Below are 18,622 nucleotides of genomic sequence, written 5' to 3'. Positions count from 1 at the left end.
CCATAAATAATGGAAAATTAACACACACAACCACCACTCATCCACCTGCTCACACCTGGGTTTAATTTGTGTCACTCCGCTGTTCCGAATTAGCTAGGGTAGGAGCTGTAAGTTTTTTGTTAACAGGCTCTAATCAGGGCCATCCCATTAACACTATATATATATATATATATATATATATATATATATTGAGCTAGGTACGCATTTTACGACCAACCCTTAGGGGTGGATGAACAGCTGGGTGACTGTGGACCGACTGCCACAGCCAGGATTCGAACCTGTGCGCTCGACCCTGGGCGGCCCATTATGTGTCTAAATCTTTAATAGTAGCACCGGTGCTGTAGCATTACTTGCTATTTTTTCGTTCCGTTAAGTCGACGATTCTGTGTTGGACGCTTTGTTGACGTAAGAGCGCAAAACTTTTGTCTAGGATGAAGACTACACCTAGATTTGGCAACGATTATAGGATACGATAACTTTGAACGACATAGGAATATAATTAGTTTCAATAAGGAATTCGAAAGATTTTTGAGTGATGCCTTTATTTTTTATCATTAATTAGGAGTAAAGTTAATGACCCGAAGTGTTAGAATAACACAGAGGAAAAGTGACAAATATTAGTGAAAGAAAGCGATACATATGTAGCTGACTGACCAAAAACCAAATCGTATGTCATATGTCTGTGTTAATTTTGGGGAAGTCCTGTAAGGCATATATATATATATATATATATATATATATATATATATATATATATATATATATATATATATATATATATATGTACACGTGTTTTTTCTTCATGTTCTATATATTTATTTTTAGAAACATATACACCTAGATACATGTACAAACTATTTTTTTCTCTAACATATTCCTTTATATTTTACCTTAAAAAAAACCGCTTTTCTTGCGGAGGAATATGATGTAATTCGAGAACGACCATTTATTTGCACCACTGGACGTCACCTGCAATAACACAAGTGTGTGAAAGCCTAGATTCAGGGATAGATTTTCATTACTCATGTCACAAGGGTCGTGGTTTGGCGGTTCTGTGAAGAGAGAATGGAAACATGAACTTTGACTATTCGTACAGCCGGTAACGAGTGATAGAGGGTTTATTCACGTCTGAGATGGGGTCTTAACACGCATTTCTCCAGCGTTTTATGTTCGCGCAACACGAACTTTCAGATGCCCACAGATACGTACAGTTTGAATAATACGTGCGTTGCGAGTGCATATTCCAGAATATAGGATGCAGTAAGTTCATCGTCATTCGAGCAAATATTTAGATTAAATATAAAGCCAGGATAATGTTCCTCTTCGTCTGGTTTTCGACATTATTGGTTCATGTTGAAGAATTCAGTGTTCAAGTGTGTTTGAAAGTCACTGTGAACATATTACAGTGGGCTGGACGTGGAAGATGTCATACGAGTCTGGTACTAAATCACAGATCATACTTTGTGAGTCGCGTCACTGCAATGTATAATTGGGAACCACAGTGCAGCAGTGCATAGCCGGTCGATCAGGCTCACTATCCTTGCAGCAATTTAGTGCTCCACGGCTCTCGTGTGCGACATCAAGTGCCCTTTGGAGAAGGAATAGAAATCGCTGCTGCGTAAGGACATGTTGCCCCGACACACCTAGCTATCGAGCCTCGTGGCCCAGGTTGATCATCACACTGAATGACATAACAACAACAACAACAACACATTTGTCTTGGTATTCAAGGTGTATACGTATTGTCTTACGAAGATAAAGGAAAATGGGATCTCGGGTGCTCGCCAGCAGACCGATTTATTCGTGCTGAAACTACTTGTTTGAGGATATAACAGACCACATGAGTATCTGCTTACATGGAAATGACACTTAAAAAGAATAGAACCTAACAGGATGTTGCTACTAGAAACATACAGGTCAGTAAGCTTATCGTCTGTGTCTACAAGAGCTTAAACGATAAGCTTTCCGAAAAGATATGGTCTTCGGAGGCGAGAAAACGTGACAGATCCCTCCCTATTGTCGCTGCTGTGCAAAAAAAATCCACCTTTACGTATGAGTAACGTTAGAGATGAATGTTAAGTGTGCGACGTTTGAGCACGATGGTACAACCGTCGTACTAAAGGGTCGCACCGTCGTACTCGTACTCAAAGGTCGCACCGTTGTACTCGTACTCAAAGGTCACACCGTCGTACTCGAGGGTGGAACCGTCGTACTCGAAGGTCGGACCGTCGTACTCAAAGGTCACACCGTCGTACTCGAAGGTCGGACCGTCGTACTCAAAGGTCGGACCGTCGCGCTGAAGAGGTGGAATCTGTAGTTATAAAGGCTTCGCTCTGACCTCCTGCAGGACGGCCGAGGGTCACCACACGACGACCTGGCTCAGGTCACAAGACTTCGATGTGTCCTCCGCTGCAGGTCGACCATTCCTTCCATAAAGCACACACACACACACACACACACACCAGGGGTGTGGCACAAGCCATATCTCTTGCCTCGATATCCTAGTAATAGAATACCTGACCTGAACCACGGAGAGAGAGAGAGAGAGAGAGAGAGAGAGAGAGAGAGAGAGAGAGACTCGGGAAAGAAAAGGTCAAAAGGTAACGCGTTTCTCTTTTAACTTTCTGCCACGTGGCAATTCTGGCCAAGGAGTGTGGGGGGGGGGGGGGTCGTTAACCGTGCAGAGTGGAGAACGACCACATGAATAATTACTGCTCGATCAATATCAACATTGTTATGAATACATCACCAAATTCTAATTGTTGGATTTAATGGCCATTAGCAGTTAGCTGGTCATTAAGCCAGGTTTTCTACTATTTGTCTGAAATATGTACAGTTCAATTCTTATTCTGATTTCTCGTTTTCGTGATAAATGAATAAATATTGATGGAACATTTTTAACGTTGTTATGGTCAACCGCTTCAGCACAACTGAACGACCATGAGATATGATGACCTGACCTTAAGTCGTCAGGTCAATAGCCAGGTCACCATGACCTGCTGTCGTGCCCCAAGGGTCGTACCGTCGTGAAGGGAAGGCTCAGGCAGGCTGTTCGCTTTCTCTCTCTTTCTCTCTCTCTCTCTCTCTCTCTCTCCATAAGTGTGAACGTGCTCACTCATAGATAAAGGGTGGGCGCGTGCGCGTTTGTCAACCCCCACCCCCCTCCACACACACACACACACACACACCTGCTCTTCCCAGGAGGCCGATCGATAACATGACCCGGATCTGGCTAATGTCTCACTAACACCGGGTAGTGTGAGTGTGCTCCCCCACCCCTTTCCAGGACTAACCTAACACTAGAACTGGGTAACGAGGTTTTCTGACGTCACAGCTAGGGTAATAGAGCTAGCTAATAGAGGGCGTAGAGTGGCTCTTAGTCTTGATGGGAGATGTAAGTCCTTATCATAGCACGAGTTACTATATATTAGGTGACGTTTTCCATCGGTATGTTGACATAGAAAGTTATATCATTATACTTATTTATTAAAGGTTCACATTAAACGCGGGAGAGGGACAGGTAATGATGGTTGACATTTGCAATGTCGTCTTACTACACAATACTCATGATTGAAATTCATATTTCAGAATCATATCAAATACTCAGCCTTGCGATATGAACACTGCTGCCAACTGTAATAATAATAATAGTTTTGCACTTACGTTCATTCCACGTCATTGGGAAACCTGTATATGTGATAGAAAATACGTCCTTGGGTGTTGGAAATGCATGTAGTGTAAAGTCTTCCAGTTAGGAATTAATCTCTCTCTCATTTGGTAATTATTTCGCATATTTACGTATCAACTGTACACTGCGAACTTATGCATACTTCTGGTTTGTGTGTGTCTGTGTGTGTGTGTGTGTTTGTGTGTGTGTTTATGTTAACGAAATGAGTCATAGAAATGAGAAAAGAAGTAGTGTGGGAATATATTGGGGATGAAGACAAATTTAGAAACGTGAGAGTGAGAATGCGTAAAAATGACACAGCACATATAGAAATTTGGGTATTCTTAAGTATTATGAGTTAAGAAATAAACGAGTTATTATGAGAGAAGATGAGGAGTTGATAGGAGAAACAAAGGAGAGAGAATGGCTGTGAGTCATTTTGAGTAAAGCTGTATTGACTGGTGTGGGGTATGAGAGATGTTGTGAGGCAATCATATAAGTGTGGTAGTGTTGTCAACTCATGAATTGCTCAAAGCAAGAGGATTGATATGTTGGTACACTACCTCGCCCTCGAAGGGTAAGATAGTCGGTACACTACCTCGTCCTTGGAGGGTAAGATAGTCGGTACACTACCTCGTCCTTGGAGGGTAAGATAGTCGGTACACTACCTCGTCCTTGGAGGGTAAGATAGTTGGTACACTACCTCGTCCTTGGAGGGTAAGATAGTCGGTACACTACCTCGTCCTTGGAGGGTAAGATAGTCGGTACATTACCTCGTCCTTGGAGGGTAAGATAGTCGGTACACTACCTCGTCCTTGGAGGGTAAGATAGTCGGTACACTACCATGTCCTTGGAGGGTAAGATAGTCGGTACACTACACCTCGTCCTTGGAAGGTAAGATAGCAGTCAACCTCATCGTTTAGGGCGTAAGATAGTACCGAGTCTGCGTTATCTTTTAAGCGTAATACCCGACATTCTAACTGTCAGCGAGTCAAGCAACCATCGCCTAATGCTGGGAAGCTAAGAGCCACCTCTGTGTATTGGGTCACCTCACCTCTACACCTATCTATTGACCTGGTAAACACCAGGTACCTGCCCTACGTGGCCCAGACACCGCACGAATGACCTAGTTTTCCAGGTAGTTTATGTAACCTTTGTGGTACGAGTTAGTTGCGTGCTGTGGTCACGTTTTCTGTGTGTATGGGTTAGAGGGAAAGACTTTGCCCAGACGTGCTCAAGGGTCGTGCCTCCGCCGCCGTACTTGTTGGCTATATAGTCGTGCTTAAGGGTCGTACCGTCGTGTTCAAAGGTTATACGGTCGTGTTGAAGGGTCGCACCGTCTTGCTTAAGGGGGTAGAGAATTTCAGGGAGCGCTAATAAGGTATTAAAAACGTGCGTGTGTGTGTGTGTGTGTGTGTGTCAGTGTGATGGAAATTTGGAAATAGGTTCCTGCACGTCTTCCCTCACTTTCATCCACCGTACCTCCCTCAGAACCTCCATCTTCATCCGTCTCTCCGTACAGCTCATGTTCTCACAGATGAGACAATTCAGCAACACAAGCACCGTGGGTTCCCGGTGAAGGTCATGGCGTAAATGATTGAGCGTTCCCGGTGAGGGGAAGTTCTACCCAGAACCATGAATATTTAACACAACCTTAATTATCTGTGAAGAAGCCTCGAGATTGGAAGGATTGACAGTAGAAGGACTTCCTCGACCTCGAATGTACTGTCTAACACATCCATTGGTAGACAGAAGAGTAGAGTTCACTTGTATCTACATAACTCCCCTTATAAACACACACTTAGTACTTTATAAGTGTAAGTATGTAGAGACTGGAGAATGACCAAGTCAGTAAAGATTACACTTCTTTAGTGAGTGTCATCAAGCCCAGCAGAACATGGGAAGTGACTGCTTAAACCAGTGTCACAACACTGGACCGTGCGAGTGTAAACGCCTTAAGGTGTAGCTGTCTCTTGTAAGTACAGACATAACGACCCTTAACAGCGAGACGATGCATTTGTGTTAAGTGTATGACACGTGAAAGGACTTGTATAAGTGCGTTCCTACATCATAAGTGTGTGTGTGTGTGTGTTTAAAAGACTTTTAGAGAAGTCATTAAGTATGAATGATAATAATGCCTGTTTTGTATGTGTGTGTGTGTGTGTGTGTGTGTGAGAGAGAGAGAGAGAGAGAGAGAGAGAGAGAGAATGGCTTGCGGGTTCCCAGGCAGGAGTCATGAAGGCCCATGTCCCATGGCTTTAAGGTCCCCACCCTATTAGCCAAAGTCCCATGAGGGTTAAAGTCCCTTCTGTTAGCCAAAGTCCCATGAGGGTTAAAGTCCCTTCTGTTAGCCAAGGTCCCATGAGGGTTAAGGTCTTTTCTGTTCGTTAAAAGCCCCCGTACCTTGTCTGTCGAGGTCTTCAGAGGTTAAGGGCCTCTGGTAGTGCGTGACGTTCTCTGGGGGTTTACATGCGCCTCACATGACAATCTCTGGGGGTCCGTGTAAATAGCCACTGTCTGTGTGAGTCAGCTCCCCGCGTAGCCATGGCTCCCCTGAGATATACTGCTTCGTCTAGACTTCCCCAGAGGTTCACCTCTGCTTCCCTGGCCTTCCCCAGAGATAGATTTTGGGCATTAGTAACATTTACCTTCCTGGGCGTGACGATACGACCCTTGAGCACGACGGTATGGCCCTTAGCTACGATAGTCCGGCCTTTGACCCTGATCCTCAAGAGTCAGGTCAAACACCATACCATCATACTCAAGTATCATACCGTCGTGCTCAAGGATCATACCGTCGTGCTCAAGGGTCGTACCGTCGTGCTCAAGGGTCGTACCGTCGTGCTCAAGGATCATACCGTCGTGCTCAAGGATCGTACCGTCGTGCTCAAGGGTCGTACCGTCGTGGTCAAGGATCATACCGTCGTGCTCAAGGATCATACCGTCGTGCTCAAGGGTCGTACCGTCGTGCTCAAGGGTCGTACCGTCGTGCTCAAGGATCATACCGTCGTGCTCAAGGATCATACCGTCGTGCTCAAGGGTCGTACCGTCGTGCTCAAGGATCATACCGTCGTGCTCAAGGGTCGTACCGTCGTGCTCAAGGATCGTACCGTCGTGCTCAAGGATCGTATCGTCGTGCTCAAGTGTTTGCACCGTCGTGCTCAAGGATCATACCGTCGTGCTCAGGGGTCGCACCGTCGTGCTCAAGGGTCGCACCGTCGTGCTCAAGGGTCGCACCGTCGTGCTCAAGGGTCGCACCGTCGTGCTCAAGGATCATACCGTCGTGCTCAAGTGTTGCACCGTCGTGCTCAAGGATCATACCGTCGTGCTCAGGGGTCGCACCGTCGTGCTCAAGGGTCGCACCGTCGTGCACTAGGGGTTAACATGCATTCTCGTCCCCTTGCAATGAGCGTCACGTATTTTCTCGTAGGTGAAGCAGTGCCTCTTAGCGTCCATCCTCCACGACACATACTGGAAGTTGTAAACTTCTTCCCATCATGACCCACAGGATGATCCATGGTCCCCTTCCCTCCTCCTCCTCCTCCTCCTCTTTCTCCTCCTTTTCTTCTTCCTCCACCTCCTCCTCCTAGTATTATAATACCCATTGCCTTCATCCCCATTATCATGAGGGCATTTGCATTCATCACAACACTACCTGACATTACTAGGTTGTGACTGCATTATGATGTATGTAAATCCGTCCCGTGAGTTATATATTGTATTGTGTTCACGTCTCCAGCGGCAGCCATCAGATAACATTTGACTATCTCCAATTTGAATGATAGGGCGTAAATTTTTCAGATAATCAAGACATGGCTTTATGGTAAAGAAAAGAAATTTGACTTCGAATAGTAATGGTTGATGTAAAGATTACTTGATAGAATTTGCCCAGAATAATTGTATGCTGGATGAAAATATTATAAACAACAAACATTATGCATAGTGACGGTATTAGTAAAAAAAAATTCTTCAGGAAGACAAGAAAGAAATGACTATAAAGAGGGAAACGATAGAAGTAAATGGAAAATTGAGAAATAACGGTAGCGTTGAGGAAAATGATGGGTATCGTGAGAGAAAAGGGGAAGACGGGAGAACAAAGAAAGAATATGAAAAAAAAAATATAGAGAAAACATAAGCAGGAATTCTTCAGTGTGACTCAAGCAGTTCCAAGAAGCAGGAATTCTTCACCTCAACCGAGAGCGACGTAACCCGCGCCCACGGCTGCCTGTTGACACTTCAGTCTCACGTTTTCTGTTAGACTTTTAATGGTGGGGGGATTACGTTATTTACTCTAACATTTGCTAGGTAGGGAAACCTCAATTTCTGCATGACTCTCGGAGGGATGGAGCTATATCTTAGCGTAGCCGAAGATAAAAGTAGATTATAACTTTTTATATGTATACTACGATGGAAATGACTTGAGTATGCCCACTGACGAGAGTACAATAATTTCCCCAATTTTCAGAAATCGAGAACTTTTTAATGTAATGGAGTCGATTAAAGAGGGAGACAGAGTGGTCAGTGATGGAGAGTGGGTGAGGGTAACATGCACCATCATACTGAGTAGCGCAGAGCTCGGGTCAGTGTGTTGTGAAAGACTTGACAGCAATTACGATCTGGTGGTGTCCGTTTGTTTTCAAGTGGTGGTGGTGGCACGTGATGTTGTCCGAGTGGGTGTCAGGCGGCAGGCAGATGGTGGTGTCAGGAGCCAGGTAGACCAGTTGCAGTGCTGTCACTTCAGGGTGTTTAAGTAGAGGTCTTGACACACACACACACACACACACACACACTTGTTAAGGGTGTTTGTATTGACAACCCTGGAATTCCTGTAGCGAGCGTCGAAGGGTCTGAGTGAAGACTGTGTCGCAAGGAGCGAGGGTCACACGAAGGGAACTTGCGAATACGTGTTATTAACTTTGTACTGTATAGGGAAGGGGTAGGAGGAGTGTTGTTTTGTACATCCGTAGGTGACACATCTCTGGAACATTCTCTTCTGTCATACATGTTTTTCAACTTGTGTATGTTGTCCACAGGGCGCAGTATCACCTATCACTTTATTCTCAGTCATCTTTCACTCTTATACTTTTTTCATACAAGTTTCTTGCCTAATTTCATGTCCTGTGGTTGTTCTGTCCTTTAATCATACGAAGAAATGTTCCCTCTTGACGTCATCGCACTGGTGGAAAAAAACCACCTTTGGTGCATGCATGTGTGTGTGTGTGCGTGCATGACGGAGTCGGAGCGCCATGCACTGCAGGCTATTGATCACACGTGCATTCCCCACATAACGAAGCACGTGGGACAGACGTTATCGAACCACGCACACCCTAATCTTATTCGCCTGTTATCCCACTGCGCCAGCACGAAACAAGCCGGACTCCGGCTGGAAAACAAAGTGTTTACAGAACTACAATCCTTAATATTAATTTCAGGATGTTTCGTTTTTCATGAATTTACTTGTATAAATACATCAGTTCACTTGCTCACGGATGAAGCAGGGATTCGAACACTTTTTACAAGTTCGAATTCAATATATGACCCATCAGAGAATCGACTTATTAGATGATTCAAATGTTAGAAATGCAAGTGATTTGATGATTCACCTGGTGAAGAATTTCAGGAAAATCGAGTGAGTGATTCCATGAGTAATCGATCGATGCGAATCAAGTTGTGACGATGATTCACACTGGTGATGAAGAATAGCGATGACCAGGTTCACTGCTCACTCAGAAGTGATTCGATGCATCGATGAATCTGTCAAGGTTGGGAATCAGGCGGGAGGGAGGGAGGGTTAGGAATGTGTGACACGGAGGGAGTGGACGTAGGTGGGTGTTAGTGAGTACGTAGGTGGGTGTTAGAGAGTACGTAGGTGGGTGTTAGTGAGTACGTAGGTGGGTGTTAGTGAGTACGTAGGTGGGTGTTAGTGAGTACGTAGGTGGGTGTTAGTGAGTACGTAGGTGGGTGTTAGAGAGTACGTAGGTGGGTGTTAGTGAGTACGTAGGTGGGTGTTAGTGAGTACGTAGGTGGGTGTTAGAGAGTACGTAGGTGGGTGTTAGAGAGTACGTCGGTGGGTGTTAGAGAGTACGTCGGTGGGTGTTAGTGAGTACGTAGGTGGGTGTTAGAGAGTACGTCGGTGGGTGTTAGTACGTAGGTGGGTGTTAGAGAGTACGTAGGTGGGTGTTAGTGAGTACGTAGGTGGGTGTTAGAGAGTACGTCGGTGGGTGTTAGAGAGTACGTAGGTGGGTGTTAGTGAGTACGTAGGTGGGTGTTAGTGAGTACGTAGGTGGGTGTTAGTGAGTACGTAGGTGGGTATTGGAGATAAATTTAAAAATGGTAATGAAAAGTGGATCAGTTATCGAGGGTGACCAAAGTATATCAATAAATACATTAAATACCCAAGCGTGTGTTAAGGGTAACTAAATCAATGTATAGTTAATAGTTTTGCTCACCTGGTACTAGAGGTCTAAATACCGTAGCACTTTTCCACCAATGTGTCGGTGGCTTTAAAGCCGGCGAAAATCCGGATAACCCCTGAGTTTCGGTTGAGTGAGGTATTAAAACTCCATTTAACATGTCGAATTCTGGCTCGCCGTAGCAAAATGCATAGCGCATTCCCGGTCCTCGCTCACAGTAAGATAACCATCAGAAGATGAAATATTTAATTAAAATTCATTCCCAAAATTCTTCGTTCATTTTTTTTTTAATTTTCATTCGTAAATAATGACACGACTGGAGTGTGCGAAGCTTGTGACTTTGCAAGCTAATGAGAAATTCAATTTCTGTAGACGCTTGAAATAAATTGATTACATAAACTTGGGTCTTTTCTAGTGAGCTTAGCATGTTGAGTGTCACCAGAGATGCTTTTAGAATTATGAAAAAAAAAACTTTAAAGTGTTAATATCTGTGTATTTCGCCAGCCGTGCTTTTGCGCATGCGCCTGGGGTATGAACGTAGAAGCCAAGCGCCATACTCGCCTCCAAAGTCCTAGAAATAGTATGATAAAAATATCTGTGTGTTTGAGGGGGGAGGGGTCCTTCCCAGTTTGCTCTGTTCAGATTAGCCGGTCTGGGCAAATTGGCTTTCAAATTATTCACCCAAGAATTTAAGAGATTCATTTTCGCTTTTTAAGGTACGTATTGTAGTAAAGTTTTGTTATTCATTCTTATTAGAATGTATTCCTACACGAAGAGATTTTTGGATTATGTAAGGTTATAATGGACGCTGTTTTGTGTTTGTCTTTCGTGGTTGTAGTGGGTTAGCTGGGGTTTGGTTGTGTGTGATGAGTTGCTTTGATGGTTTTTATTCAGAAACTCAGATTAACAGTTTTTAAGACAGTTTTATTACTGGTGGGAGTTATGCTCCACAACATACATACATACATACATACTTTGAAAACATATTCTTCCATTGTAGACAAATAAATCGATTTATAATGAAGTTTGATTTACTTCCGCACGGAAAAAAAATCATTCTGTAAAACTATAGTTGTTTATAGAAAGATGACTTCCCGTACAAAATACAAATTTAACGTTACGCTATCTTGTCTTTCAAGCAAATTTTCTGCCAAAGGATTATATATATATATATATATATATATATATATATATATATATATATATATATATATATATATATATATATATTTTTTTTTTTTTTTTTTTTTTTTTTTTTAAACTATTCGCCATTTCCCGCGTTAGCGAGGTAGCATTAAGAACAGAGGACTGGGCCTTTGAGGGAATACCCTCACCTGGCCCAATTCTCTGTTCCTTCTTTTGGAAAATTAAAAAAAAAAAAAACGAGAGGGGAGGATTTCCAGCCCCCCGCTCCCTCCCCTTTTAGTCGCCTTCTACGACACGCAGGGAATACGTGGGAAGTATTCTTAATCCCCTATCCCCAGGGATATGTTAGAATGTTAGAAGAAAGAATTGTTCATGGACACTTCAGGATAGGACAAACTATTATTGGTTTATGGAAAATATATATATATATATATATATATATATATATATATATATATATATATATATATATATATATATATTTTCCATAAACCAATAATAGTTTGTCCTATCCTGAAGTGTCCATGAACAATTCTTTCTTCTAACATTCTTTCGGATATATATATATATATATATATATATATATATATATATATATATATATATATATATATATATATATCCGAAAGAATGTTAGAAGAAAGAATTGTTCATGGACACTTCAGGTAGGACAAACTATTATTGGTTTATGGAAAAAATAGTAAGGTAAGAAAAATTTGTGATAAAACCTATGCTGAAAAATTTCAATTTAATAATTACAAATTATCTGTAGGAACTTAGCATGATTTTTCTTCGACCCTTGATTAGAAATGACTTTAATATTAATCGAACTATTTCTCTCCTCACAGCTGGAGGTAGGGCTGTGGCCTTCGAGGTGGGCCCCACGGACGCCTCCGATTCGCTCATCCGCCGTCACCCGCCACGCAAGTTCCAGAAACTGGAGGACCAGCAACAGGGCGACCCCCTCACCCAGGAGAAACTCGTGGAGAAGCAGGCAGAGGCTGAGCGTCGCCGTCAGGAGGTACGTTGGAAGGAAGATGGTGTGTGTGTGTGTGTGTGGAGTATTTTGTGTTTGTATATAACTCGTTTTGTGGTTTGTCGCTTGAGTGTACGTTTGTTTATGTGCATGAAGAGAACTTTCTTGATACTCAAATAGAATCGACTCCATACATATGATCATAACTTACATTGATTTTGTTTTATTCACTGTGAAAATTACATTCATATTTATCCTGGAGGAGATTACATTTGAAAGACATATTTGATCTTCCAGATCCTGACTCAGCGAGTGCAGAGCGCCAAGCAGCGTACTGCCCGCAGCGCAGGCCGGATGCGCACTCGGCCTGGCGACCCGGACGAGGTTGAGCAGGTCAGACAACATGCTGTTTGGTTTCCGTTGTTCTGTTAGACGTCTCTCCTTCTGTTCAAGTGGGGGGAACTTTTCTGTCCACTTTGGTCTATTTGGTCTTTTGCTGCTTATAGTCATATTTCTGTTATTTTTTTCCGTAATTTGTGTTACTTGACTGTAAGATATATATATTTTTTTTTTCATACTATTCGCCATTTCCCGCGATAGCGAGGAAGCGTTAAGAACAGAGGACTGGGCCTTTGAGGGAATATCCTCACCTGGCCCCCTTCTCTGTTCCCTCTTTTGGAAAATTAAAAAAAAAACGAGAGGGGAGGATTTCCAGCCCCCCCGCTCCCTCCCCTTTTAGTCGCCTTCTACGACACGCAGGGAATACGTGGGAAGTATTCTTTCTCTCCAATCTCCAGGGATATGTAAGATATATTAAGTCTGTATATTCTTCTAATCTTATTATCACGTACTTTAATTTCTTTATAATGAGTGGGAGAACTTTAAAGTCAATGTAATTTTAGAAGATATTGGCTAAAAGTGTAAGTAATAGTTCAAGTTATTTTTCTGTCGAAAAAGTTCCTTATTCAGTTTGGAATAACTCAGTGTGAGGCATCTTTATCTTCAACAAGTATAAAGTAATCAGTTATACTTCCTAGGGCCGACAGATAGCGAATAATTATGAAAAATTTTTAAACATGTAATTAGTAGAAAGCATACTAACAAGGCATTATTACTCTTATAACAACATCTGAACCCCAGAATTGTCCTCAGCATGGAACATGTGGCTAATCCTGTGATAAAATGTCGCAATATTGTTTTTGGAACATTAACGCATGTAATTCAGCTTACATAATTGTATTATAAGCTTTCTTAATTATTCACAATTTGTCGACCTCATTAAGCATTGTATAATGGTTTTTTAATTATCAAATAATGCAACGAAGCCTCCTATGATATATATATATATATATATATATATATATATATATATATATATATATATATATATATATATATATTCTTTTTCTTTCATACTATTCGCCATTTCCCGCATTAGCGAGGTAGCGTTGAGAACAGAGGACTGGGCCCTTGAGGGAACATCCCCACCTGGGCCCCTTCTCTGTTCCCTCTTTTGGAAAATTAAAAAAAAAAAAAGTGAGAGGGGAGGATTTCCAGCCCCCCGCTCCCTCCCCTTTTAGTCGCCTTCTACGACACGCAGGGAATACGTGGGAAGTATTCTTTCTCCCCTATCCCCAGGGATATATATATATATATATATATATATATATATATATACATATATATATATATATATATATATATATATATAATGGCACAAAATTACCCTGAACTTTTACGTGATTTCTTCTAATTTTCTTCACAAAATGTATTTGCTTTGAAACTTTAGTATTGGTCATTTTTGTAATGCTAAGGAAATTCTGGAGTCAAAGAAATGTTGTGTTAGAAATAACTTCTGCGTTTAATCTGAAATTGATATTTTCTAATATATTTCACAGATATTCATTCTTATTCAGACCTGATAAGTTTTGTTTATTATTTTTGATTATCAAGTAATGCAAAGAACCTTTCCTTGATTATATATCTCAAAAGATGGAACTTTTTTCTATCGAAAAATACCCTGAACTATTGACTGCATTTTTTCTTTCTTTTCTCCGCAAATTAGACTTACTTATAGAATATAGAATATCAATAGAGGTCATTTTTTCACGGCCGCTTCGTCATCCTGTGCTTTGTCTAGAAAATTGTCTTTTGAAGAATTTGTAGTTGACGCTTGATAAGTACCCTTGAGTGTTGGGAAGCTTGAAACAGACTCTAGTGTTGTGAAGTCAGCAGACACTTCCTCCAATTTTGTGAAGTTTGAACGTATTGATACCGTGTAGTGGTGCGCGCTGTGTCGCCGGCCAGGTCCAACTTCACTTCGTCTTACCCACGTGTCGTACAGCCGTGTTGCTAGGAGGGTCTGATGTGAGTCACAAGGTGAAGATATGTTGTCGTGAGTCAGAACATTGCCCTGCGCTTTAGTCACCACGGGTTCATGACCTTCGCCAATGTGACCTGAACCTGGGTCACGCCATCTCTCTCACCTCTCGCAGTTTTCTGTCTCAAGGACACACACACACACACACACACACACACACACACACACACACACACACACACACACATAACATCTCAGAACCACATTCGTGATCACCTGTTTTTTTGTTTACTTATTTTTTTTTTTTTGTACAGTGCTGCCATCTGTTCAGTGATATACTAAACCAGTGTTACTTCACCGACTTCTGCTGTCTTGACTCTGATTACCTGGTAATCTGTTTCTGTCACCTGTCTCGCTCGTTACTGTCAACATTCACGCCACACCTGCTGCTCTTTTTCACCTGATTACGTGTCTTATATCGGCCGTCACCTCACACCTGACTCCCCCTTCTCTCCTGCTCTCTGTCCACATCTGTCTCACACCTGACTCTCCCTTCTGTCCTGCTCTCTGTCCACACCTGTCTCTCATGTCCCTCCCCGTCTCTTCTGTATGCCTTTGATGTTGTTCGTTGGCTGTTTCACACACACTATCCCTGCCTCATGCCTCACAGACCCTGGGTTGCACCAACTGGCCTGGTCCTTGCCCCTGCAGACAGACCGTGGGTTGCACCACCTGGCCTGGTCCTTGCCCCTGCAGACAGACCGTGGGTTGCACCACCAGGCCTGGTCCTTGCCCCTGTAGACCCTGGGTTGCACCACCTGGCCTGGTCCTTGCCCCTGCAGACAGACCGTGGGTTGCACCACCTGGCCTGGTCGTTGCCCCACTACTCTCCTCTCTGGCTGACCGTGTTGTTGTGCCACAGTTCCTGCGGACGGAGGAGCTGGACTGGATGAGCCTGGTGGACACATCGCTCCTGCCGCCCGTCAAGCCCAACCAAGTGGCGCCCCAGCCAGCAGCCTCCCACCTGCAGGCCGCCCACACCGCCCATTTCTCCTTCAGTGCGTAGCGGCAGCGGCAGCAATAGCAGCAATAGCCTAGTTTCTCTAGCTGACCGCAGGCGGCTTACTGTACCACACGCGGCCTTATTGCTAACCTCCTGCCTTGTACCGCCTGCCTTTCGTGCTTGCTCTCTCTCTCTCTCTCTCTCTCTCTCTCTCTCTCTCTCTCTCTCTCTCTCTCTCTCTCTCTCTCTCTCGTGCACGTCTGTGCTGTAAATTCTTCCTGACCTCGGTTGCTTGCAAGTCCTGCATCGTTCAGTTATAACTATAAACTATAATTCTGCATCCAGTATAAATACCATGCAAGAAAGTTTCTCTTTTGTTGCTATCATCATGATTACAGAGGGTGACCATGCTTTCGTTTTCTTTGTCATGTGCTACCCCAGAAATAACACAGCAGACTGTAAGACCGTCCAGTTTCCAACTACATTAAAGTTAACGCTTTAGGCTGGCCGTGGTGTATTTGTTTTGACACATGATCTAATTCGCTTTTTTTTTTCCTTTCTTTACAACTTGTCATGATACAGTTAAAGATTAACGAAGTTGTAGCCTGGCACAGAACCTTGTCTTAAGACGTTCTGTCACCCATTTACTTATATATATATATATATATATATATATATATATATATATATATATATATATATATATATATATACGAACGTACGTCCATACATACATACATACTACACCAGCAGGTACAAAGTGAACTCCTATGTTACTAAGTAATCTTTTCTCTGCCATCATTGACAACTCTGGACTCCAATTTACAATCTAGTCTCTGCCATTTACCATGTCCACATGCATTACATTCAACCCCTCCACATATTCCTCTGTCTTCACTTTTCCTTAAGTTTCACATTCCCTCTAGTCTTGTTTCCATCCATCAGTCACAACCATTCACATTTCTTCGCGTGGTGAGCGTCAAATTGAATACTGTCACGATTCGCACTATTTATATATAAATAATTGCATGCCCCATTATCCTATGGAGGTGGGACCAAGGCTTATAGCATATAGCTAAATATTACATGCCTTATGAAAGCACGAATAAAAGAGGAGCGGTGTATCATGGTGGCTAAGACAAGCCTAGGTGCGCGTTCATATCTTTGGCATCCTATTTTCTAATATCATCAGATCTTGATATTTAAAGAATTTTAACAAATTATAAATGAAAAATAGTTATTCACTCTGTACATAATCACTACTTCTAAGATTGATTGACAATTTATTCATTGCATAACTGTTTCCTTTAGCAGGATGATGGAGTCATTGAAAGCGCTGCTACTGTCAACACAGAAAACGAGCTGTGAACAGGAGGGGCCTAACTCAACCCGTGGCCCGGAACCAGACCATCTGTGGGCGGGACATTCTCTCTCTCTCTCTCTTCCTTTTTGCTGTGATCTGTAGAGACACGAACCTTATGTAACGATGAAGATATGATGATCATGAAAGATGGTGGTGTGAGACAGGTGAATATATATATTCTACAGCGGGTGGTACACAGATTCTTGGCCTTCGGGGCAGCGTTTGCAAGAATGTGAAGAATGAGAAAGAATAGCAATGGGTAAAATTTGAAAAGACAGACGATCCATGAGATTTTTTGTCCAGAGTTTCAGTAATAATAAAACGATGGAATTTAACAGCTGGATCAGACAATCACCATGTTCTATGTCTTCTAGATTAAATGGCTGTCATTTACTAGGATCTAATGTAATATGTTATAATTGCCTTTCTTTGTGTATAAACCTACGAATATTTTGTTTTCATTTTATATAATTGTAAAACAATAAGTGTATAGAGTATCTTGTGCTGCTTGTAGTGAAGACAAACTATATATCTACAACCGTCTACTTTTCATACTTTATATGGTCATCACCAAGTCGTAGTTCCGTAGCAGTAGAAAAAAAAAATTTATTTGAAGCATTTAAAAGATATTAGTCATTTAAAGTTTTAGGCTACAAAATGCAGGAATGTGTTTGCGAAAGAAGAAAACGAATTGAAGGATTCATGTTAACCAGTAACTCGTATAGATGAAAATGACCTTTTTCTCCTTGGGGAAGCCCCGAAAGCTACTAGGTAAATGAAGTAGGGCTCCCTTACGAAAGCTATAGCACAAGATTGCTGTACAGCCAACAACTTGATGTACATGCAACTTAATGTCTCGCATAAAATCCCATGTGTTAATACTTGGTAAAGGTTTTGAGTTATACATGTGTTTACACCCATTTTTATGCTGCTAGGAAAGTAACATGCCATGATGCTGTCAAAGTGTAAATAAATCAGAGCACCTCTTTCTAACTCCCATGAGTGTACCCTGACCTATCCTCCTCCCCTCCCTCTCCTCACCCTGATAGAAAATGGGGAAACTATGACGTGGCTGTGTTGTGCAGGGAACCCTCGGAGAATGTTCACTTACAGGATGCTATATCCATAGGAGATGTGTTTTAGTCACCCATGAAGGTAATCTTAACCCATAACACGTGAACTCTTTAGTACATTAAGCAATGTTAATTCTAGAGACTCGTCCAGTTGGCTGGCTGGTTCTGACCTGTCGTGTGTGACAAACCAATAAGGGAGGTTCTTGTGTCTTGTCATTCTTGCTTTGTCTGTACCAGGTACGGGGGGGTGGCTCTCCCCCTCCCCCGCTGTTATTCCCACAAATGTGCCCCTCCCCCTTTCCCCTAAATGCTGTACCCACCTGCTGAAATATACTGTAACATTTTCGTTGAGTTTTATTTGATCTCCAGAAGTAAGGATGTGACATAGGGAGAGGCAAGTGATGAGTCACTTATAAACGAAATTTTAAGGAGCGGTTTCGCAAATCAGTGTCTTCATAGGTGTAATAACACCTCCAGAGCTGGACCACCATCAACCAAACTGGGTTATAAAGTTTCGGACATATCCTTGTTTCTTACTCAGCTCAGTAGATGGAAGTAAGTAATGAACGGGAAGACACATCTATTGTATCACAAAAAGAAAAATGTGTTCTATGTTTTGAAGTGCTTTATCTTTTGCAGATAGCGCCACAAACTTAGCAGG

General features: G+C 42.4%; 1 protein-coding gene across 5 annotated transcripts in view; it reads left to right on the top strand.

The window, feature by feature from the left end:
* LOC139747310 (uncharacterized) overlaps positions 1-18,306 on the top strand; it is a 34,872-nt gene extending 16,566 nt beyond the window's left edge. For 2 of the 5 annotated variants that reach the window (XM_071659483.1, XM_071659492.1), the window contains exons 3-5: positions 12,075-12,247; positions 12,500-12,595; positions 16,837-18,306. In XM_071659483.1, coding sequence (XP_071515584.1) covers positions 12,075-12,247; positions 12,500-12,595; positions 16,837-16,893 — 326 coding nt within the window. In that variant the 3' untranslated portion in view covers positions 16,894-18,306. Of the gene's footprint in view, positions 1-12,074; positions 12,248-12,499; positions 12,596-15,444; positions 15,604-16,836 lie in introns of those variants that run through there. The other 3 variants (XM_071659465.1, XM_071659475.1, XM_071659502.1) reach the window with 2 other exon arrangements.
* The last annotated feature ends 316 nt before the right edge of the window (positions 18,307-18,622 follow it).

Source organism: Panulirus ornatus, chromosome 5 (genome assembly GCF_036320965.1).
Source record: "Panulirus ornatus isolate Po-2019 chromosome 5, ASM3632096v1, whole genome shotgun sequence".
NCBI lineage: Eukaryota > Metazoa > Arthropoda > Malacostraca > Decapoda > Palinuridae > Panulirus > Panulirus ornatus.
The sequence above is the reverse complement of the archived record's forward strand: the minus strand, read 5'-3'. Positions and strand labels throughout refer to the sequence as shown.